Genomic DNA, 8,321 nt, shown 5'->3' with positions numbered 1-8,321 from the left:
GTGTTATGAAAACACACACACAAACAAGTTGACCATAGAGAGATATTGATCAGATAAGCCTCTGAAAATCATATCATCCTCGGTCAAGCAGAGAGGTGAGATTGATCATCATAGCTCTTATCTGCTCTGTGTAGCTGTGTTGGTCCTGGATCAATGGGTTAAGTGCATAAGTGCTGAATACCTCTGTTGTGGTTCCTTCTGCTGAGGTGAAATAGTCGCTCGCTCTATCCTTAACATGAATCCATGCACTCCTACACACAAACACAAATATAGTGCCAGTGTATGGTGTGTGTGGGACCAAACAGAAGACTATCCAGATTAGGTATTTTACATAAAGACACTTTATTATCTTATGCATACATCTCCTGATATGATCTTTATAGATATAACACCAGTACATCAAAAATAATAACTTTCATTGTTTTATATATATATCTATATATATATATATAGAAAACTAAGATGATATACACTACTCTTGACTTATCTTATTTCTATCTTAGTTCTATCACCACAAATGTATCAAGTCACAGGGAGGGGAGATTATACAGCAGTCCGTTAGTAGTAATGAAATGTGTGTATGTTCGCACGCGCGTTTGTGTATGTGTGTGTGGCCCCGCACATATCACATTAATTGAGGATAGGATTTTGATATGTTTGCTCCACAGCCATTGTCATATGAGCAGGCTGAAACCAACGTTTGTGAATTTCAAAATGTATAATATGGATCAATATGATGCAATCTTCTCAGTTGAACTTTGACACAAGGTTTATGTACTGTACTGTAACACTGGTTGGAACTTCACACAAAGCTGAAAGGGGAACAGAGTATTGCACTGTATTATGGGGAGCATGTGTTGGTCTGTAAAGGGCCCATGGCCTACAAGTCTTGTTCCTTTCTCTTTCATCAGGTTTCTTTCTCAAAGGAGGTAGGACTATTCTGTTGGCAACAGACAGATTATCATATCTCACTGACAGCCATATTCATTTGGCAATCATGGAGTGTTTGGCTTTGCCTCTAAAACCATAATGTTTCCTCTATTTGAAGTCAAGAAGGATCATGGCTGAAGTCAGAGTCACCCTCGTCAAGACATTGTCTTTCATTCTTTCTTTGTATCTTTTCTGCCCGTCTTTCTTTCTCTCTCTTCATTTATCTTGAACTTTCTCTACTGCAAGTGTCTTTATACTGTTTCTCTCTCTCTCTCCCCCTTCCCTTTAGAGACTCTGGTCACAGCAGCATGTATGACTGAGGCTTGTGGTGGTCAGGAGGCATCAAAGCTGAAAGACAAGAATGGAAAATTGGTATTACCATTACTGTGTATGCATGTGCGCGTGCCAGTGTCCATGCGTGTGTTTGTGTTTGTGTGCATGTGTGTGTGAGCCTGTGCTCAGCAGAATGAGGAGAGCAAACCTCTCTAGGTAACCTGAGGGCTGATATATTCGGCCATTAAAAGTGCTTCATCATTAAATATTAACCCAGCCCATCACTCACCCTACAGGCAGCACATTAAGACTGGGGTCAGAGCAGAGGGAGCCCAAATACAAGCACACACACGCACACACACATGCAGACACGTAAGCATACAGTAGACGACTACACGTACACACACACACACACACACTCAAGACACATGAAAGAGTCCATTGTCATCAATCTCTTTCCCGAAAATATTTGTGCAGTATGCCTGTGAGCGAGCATGTGTTTGTGTGTGTGCATCAGTGGTGGCTGGTGGGAGGAGCTATAGGAGTACGGGCTATTTCAAATGGCGGGAATGGAATAAATGCAACAGAGTCAAACGTGGTTTCCATATGTTTGATGTGTTTGATACCATTCCATTCATTCCATTCCAGCCATTACAATGAGCCCGCCCTCCTAAAGCTCCTCCCACCAACCTCCACTGGTGTGCATACCTGTGTATATATATATGCCTTACCTGTCCCAAAGCTTCACACTCCTACAGGTGTTGGTGCAGCAGCCAGCAGATATGAGAGCTGCAAACAACATCAATAAATATGATACATAATTTATATGGCCAAGGACAAGCACAACATCCTGATGACAATAATACAAGCAAATAATAGAATAGAAAATATTGAAAAGAGTATTGTTGTAATAGTGTGTCTGTTAAATTACTAAATTGTTACGGTACAAGACAATGGGGAGTCTTGATTCCCGCAGTATATCCATGTGTGTGTTTGTGTGTGTGTGTGTGTGTGTGTGTGTGTGTGTGTGTGTGTGTGTGTGTGTGTTATGTGGCCATAACAGTGAGTCATTGTAGTAATGACAGTCATTAGGTGGAAACCAACCAACTAATTCAAGTGTTTTGTAATATAGCACCATCACTTACAATGAGAGGGTCTGCTGGTTTAATTAGCTTATAATGATAATCTTAATTATGTTCGATATACTGAGTAAGAAGAACACACAGACAGACACACACACACACAGTGCCCTCTGATACACAAAGGTGTGAAGACCCACAGTGAAAGGCTCAGATGTGTGGTTGGGGCATAAATTAAGTGGATGTATGAGAGTGATGTTACTCTCAGATCTCTCTTAATGTCTGTTACAGCATGGATGACCCCAGCCTCTGGGCGCCACTTCCTGTTGCCCATCATCCTCTGCTTCAGTGTCTGTCAACATAGCACTGTGTATCTGCCTGGGAGTAAGAGACGAAGCGGTCTTCTGGTCAGGCTCCGGAGACGGGTACATCGCGCACCGCTGCCGAGCATACTACTCGCAAATGTCCAGTCTATTGACAACAAGGTTGATGAAATCCGAGCAAGGGTAGCATTCCAGAGAGACATAAGAGACTGTAACGTTATTTGCTTCACGGAAACATGGCTCACTCGAGACACGCTATTGGAGTCGGTACAGCCAGCTGATTTCTTCACGCATCGCGCCAACAGAAACAAGCATCTTTCTGGTAAGAAGAGGTAAGGGGGGGGGGTATGCCTTATGATTAACGAGGCATGGTGTTATCATAACAACATACAGGAACTCAAGTCCTTCTGTTCACCTGACTTAGAATTCCTCACAATCAAATGTTGACCGCATATTCTACCAAGAGAATTCTCTTCGATTATAATCACAGCCGCATATATTCCCCCACAAGCAGACACATCGACGGCCCTGAACAAACTTTATTTGACTCTATGTAAACTGGAAACCACATATCCTGAGGCTGCATTCATTGAAACTGGGGATTTTAACAAGGCTAATCTGAAAACAAGACTCCCTAAATTCTATCAGCACATTGATTGTGCTACCAGGGCTGGTAAAACCCTGGATCATTGTCATTCAAAGTTCCGCGACGCATATAAGGTCCTCCCCCGCCCTCCTTTTGGAAAAGCTGACCACGACTCCATTTTTGTTACTCCCAGCCTATAGACAGACTAAAACAGGAAGCTCCCGCGCTCAGGTCTGTTCAACGCTGGTCCGACCGATCTGATTCCAAGATTGCTTCGATTGCTTCGATCACGTGGATTTGGATTGGGATATGTTCCGCACTGCGTCAAACAACAACATTGACAAATACGCTGATTCGGTGAGCGAGTTTATTAGCAAGTGCATCAGCGATGTCGTACCCACAGCAACTATTAAAACATTCCCAAACCAGAAACCGTGGATTGATGGCAGCATTCGTGCGAAACTGAAAGCGCGAACTACGGCTTTTAACCAGGGCAAGGTGAACGAAAACATGACCGAATACAAACAGTGTAGCTATTCCCTCCGCAAGGCAATCAAACAAGCTAAGCGTCAGTGTAGAGTCGCAATTCAATGGCTCAGACACAAGAGGTATGTGGCAGGGTCTACAGTCAATCACGGATTACAAAAAGAAAACCAGCCCTGTCGCGGACCAGGATGTTTTGCTCCCAGACAGACTAAACAACTTCTTTGCCCGCTTTGAGGACAATACAGTGCCACTGACACGGCCCACTACCAAAACCTGTGGATTCTCCTTCACTGCAGCCTATGTGAGTAAAACATTTAAACGTGTTAACCCTCGCAAGGCTGCAGGCCCAGACGGCATCCCAGCAGTGTCCTCAGAGCATGCGCAGACCAGCTGGCTGGTGTGTTTACGGACATATTCAATCAATCCTTATCCCAGTCTGCCTTTCCCACATGTTTCAAGAGGCCCACCATTGTTCCTGTTCCAAAGAAAGCTAAGGTAACTGAGCTAAACGACTACCGATCAGTAGCACTCACTTCCGTCATCATGAAGTGCTTTGAGAGACTAGCCAAGGACCATATCACCTCCACCCTACCTGACACCCTAGACGCACTCCAATTTCCTTACCGCCCCAATAGGTCCACAGACGACGCAATCGCAACCACACTGCACACTGCCCTAACCCATCTGGACAAGAGGAATACCTACGTGAAAATGCTGTTCATCGACGACAGCTCAACATTTCACACCATAGTACCCTCCAAACTCATCATCAAGCTCGAGATCCTGGGTCTCGACCCCACCCTGTGCAACTGGGTACTGGACTTCCTGACGGGCCGCCCCCAGGTGGTGAGGGTAGGTAACAACACCTCCACCCCGCTGATCCTCAATACTGGGGCCCCACAAGGGTGCGTTCTGAGCCCTCTCCTGTACTCCCTGTTCACCCACGACTGCGTGGCCATGCACACCTCCAACTCAATCATCAAGTTTGCAGACGACACTACAGTGGTAGGCTTGATTACCAATAACGACGAGACGGCCTACAGGGAGGAGGTGAGGGCCCTCGGAGTGTGATGTCAGGAAAATAACACTCAACATCAACAAAACTAAGGAGATGATCGTGGACTTCAGGAAACAGCAGAGGGAGCACCCCCCTATCCACATCGACGGGACAGTAGTGGAGAGGGTAGTACGTTTTAAGTTCCTCAGCGTACACATCACGGACTAACTGAATTGGTCCACCAACACAGACAGCGTGGTGAAGAAGGCACAGCAGCGCCTCTTCAACCTCAGGAGGCTGAAGAAATTCAGCTTGTCATCAAAAGCACTCACAAACTTTTACAGATGCACAATCGAGAGAATCATGTCGGGTTATATCACCACCTGGTACGGCAACTGCTCCGCCCACAACCGTAAGGCTCTCCAGAGGGTAGTGAGGTCTGCACAACGCATCACCGGGGGCAAACTACCTGCCCTCCAGGACACCTACACCACCCGATGTCACAGGAAGGCCATAAAGACCATCAAGGACAACAACCACCCTAGCCACTGCCTGTTCACCCCGCTATCATCCAGAAGGCGAGGTCAGTACAGGTGCATCAAAGCAGGGACCGAGAGACTGAAAAACAGCTTCTATCTCAAGGCCATCAGACTGTTAAACAGCAACCACTAACATTGAGTGGCTGCTGCCCACATACTGACTCAACTCCAGCCACTCTAATAATGGAAAAATGTATGGAAAAATGTATCACTAGCCACTTTAAACAATGCCACTTTATATAATGTGTACCCTACATTACTCCTCTCATATGTATATACTGTACCCTATACCATCTACTACATCTTGACATCTTTATGCAATACATGTATCACTAGCCACTTTAAAAACAAACCAGTTGATTGCAATGAAACCAAACATGCCTGGAAAAGTCATGTTTCGTGTGTGTATTTACATCGAATGTGTCATCGAAAATGGAATGAGACGGAATTCACGACACAAGCGGTTCACAAAATGTTTCGTGTTAGGCTATAAAAATTGATTTTATCAAACAAAAGACCATTCATTGTGTAACAATGAGCATTGGGATTGCAAACAGAGGAAGATCGTCAAAGGTAAACTATTTATTTTATTGCAGTTTGTGATTTTGTTACGCCTGTGCTGGTTGAAATAGTTGTTTTTTATGGGGCTCTATCCTCAGATAATCGCATCGTATTCTTTCGCAGTAAATCCTTTTTTAAATCTGACAACGCAGTTGGATTAGCAAGATTCTAGGCTTTCGAAACATGTGAGACACTTGTATTTTTATTAATGTTTAATATGACTATTTATGTAGCGACCACCGTATGTTGTCGAATTTCATCCCGCTAACGGGTTCTGTGCGCAGAGAGGTTAAGCAATGCCACTTTTATGTTTACATACCCTACATTACTCATCTCATATGTATATACTGTACTCTATACCATCTACTGCATTTGATTTGATTTGAGAGAGATGTCATCCTTTTTGGCTTTTCTGTCTGTTCCTCACACATCACATCTATTTCCTTCACTCTGTCTTCTTGTATGTGAATCTAGCTCCACCTGTCTATCCTTCTCACTCACTCACTCACTCACTCACTCACTCTCTCTCTCATCTCTGTCTCCCTATCTTTCTCTCTCTCTCTCTCTCGCCATAATAAAGGTGTTATTCTGTTAGGACTGAGATATCGGTTGTATGTTCAGTCACACTAGATCAGGCACACATGCAGGCACACAAACACACACACACAGCCTACACACGCATAGCGACAAATAGCATTCCATTTAGCCATAAATGACTTACACATTTTAACTGTGACCCTAGGCCTCTTTAATTAGAAATTACCATTATTGAGTATCAGTTGCTGTAACGGTTTTCTCTATGACAAGGAGAGTCGGACCAAAATGCAGCGTGTAGATTACGATCCATGTTTATTGTGACTATAGCAACACGAATCTAAATACAAACAGTGCAAAATAATAAACGTAATGAAAACCGAAACAGCCTAAACTGGTGCAAACTAACACTAAGGACAATCACCCACAAACACACAGTGAAACCCAGGCTACCTAAATATGGTTCCCAATCAGAGACAATGACTAACACCTGCCTCTGATTGAGAACCATATCAGGCCAGACATAGAAATAGACAAACAAGACATCCAACATAAAATGCCCACCCAGTTCACGTCCTGACCAACACTAAAACAAGGAAAACACACACGAACGATGGTCAGAACGTGACAGTTGCCATGGTCACACTTTGGCTTTGAGCTAAACTGATTGTCTACCAATGACAAGGCTACATATGAATGTTCTTGGGAAGGGGCAGAGATAAAGGCAAGGCACTGCTTTGAAAGCAATTATCAACACACATACCACTACACTGACTCTCTATGTGGAGCTAGGTACTTAAAAACCCAATACCTGGGTATCAATGGTCAAAATAACTCCTTAAAGCACTATTACTTCAGCATGTGTATTGTCACATCCACTCAAATTCCACTACAACACCATGGTACTTGCATACTGAGCAGCAAGGGGAACTGCCCTTCCCTACCTGAAGGCTATGCTCAAACCCTACACCCCAACCCGACTACTCTGTTCTGCCACCTCTGGCCTCTTGGCCCTAAGCATCACTCTCTAAGGGAGGGCAGCTCGCGCTCAGCCCAGTCCAAGCTCTTCTCTGTCCTGGCACCCAATGTTGGAACAAGCTTCCCCCTGACACTAGGACAGCAGAGACCCTGCCTATGTTCCTGAAAACGTCTGAAACCCTACCTCTTCAACGAGTATCTTAAATAATCACACAGCACCCACCCCCTTTTTTGTCCCTACTAGCACTGACTTTGCTCATAACTACTTTATTGAGTGAAAATGTATTTACTATGACTGAGATATGTGGTTGTCCCACCTAGATATTTTGAAATGAATGCACTAGCTGTAAGTCGCTCAGGATAAGAGCGTCTGTGTCACGCCCTGACCTTAGAGATCCTTTTAATTCTCTATTTGGTTAGGTCAGGGTGTGACTAGGGTGGGAAATCTATGTTTTATATTTCCTTGTTGGCCTGGTATGGTTCCCTATCAGAGGCAGCTGTCTATCGTTGTCTCTGATTGGGGATCATATTTAGGCAGCTTTTCCCACCTGTTGTTTGTGGGATCTTGTTTTTGTGTAGCTGCCTGTGAGCAGCCCAGAATATCATGTTTCGTTTTCTTCTGTATTGTTTTTGGTGAGTTTCATATTTATTAAAGATGTGCCTTGGTCATTCAAACGATCGCGACAGTCTGCTAAATGACTAAAATGTAAATATAATGTGTTGTCGATATTAGGCAGTAAATTTGTACCATTCAGAGCCCTCAGCCATCTTGGTTATTCATGCAGGACCAGATCAAACTTCCAGTGAGCATGTGGCAGAACAGGTGTTCAGAAGGAGAGGCAGGAAGAAAGAAGAGTTGACGAGGGACCACGGTCATTCATCATCTGTCATACACATGAAGTGTGTTTGTGTGTGTGAGCGTGCATATGAGTCTGTGTTTACTAAATACATCCCTTTTGAGCAGAGAGACCCTGGTCCTCTGGCCCCTCTCTGCCCCTATTGACCTGCTTCCTCCTGCACTCCCATTGGTCCAGC

The 8,321-nt window shown here is 44.2% G+C and overlaps 1 protein-coding gene across 1 annotated transcript in view; it reads right to left on the bottom strand.

Annotated features, from left to right (window-relative positions):
- Positions 1-545: 545 nt before the first annotated feature.
- The window catches only part of LOC139381200 (coiled-coil domain-containing protein 85A-like), a 46,797-nt gene continuing 39,021 nt past the window's right edge, over positions 546-8,321 (bottom strand). The window contains exons 3-4 of the mRNA XM_071124643.1: positions 1,935-1,992; positions 546-1,278 (exon numbers count right to left, since the gene is read on the bottom strand). Coding sequence (XP_070980744.1) covers positions 1,263-1,278; positions 1,935-1,992 — 74 coding nt within the window. The 3' untranslated portion in view covers positions 546-1,262. The remainder of the gene's footprint in view (positions 1,279-1,934; positions 1,993-8,321) is intronic.

The sequence above is a fragment of the Oncorhynchus clarkii genome, chromosome 23 (genome assembly GCF_045791955.1).
Source record: "Oncorhynchus clarkii lewisi isolate Uvic-CL-2024 chromosome 23, UVic_Ocla_1.0, whole genome shotgun sequence".
NCBI lineage: Eukaryota > Metazoa > Chordata > Actinopteri > Salmoniformes > Salmonidae > Oncorhynchus > Oncorhynchus clarkii.
Note: the sequence above shows the minus strand (reverse complement) of the source record. Positions and strands in the feature narration are given on the sequence as shown.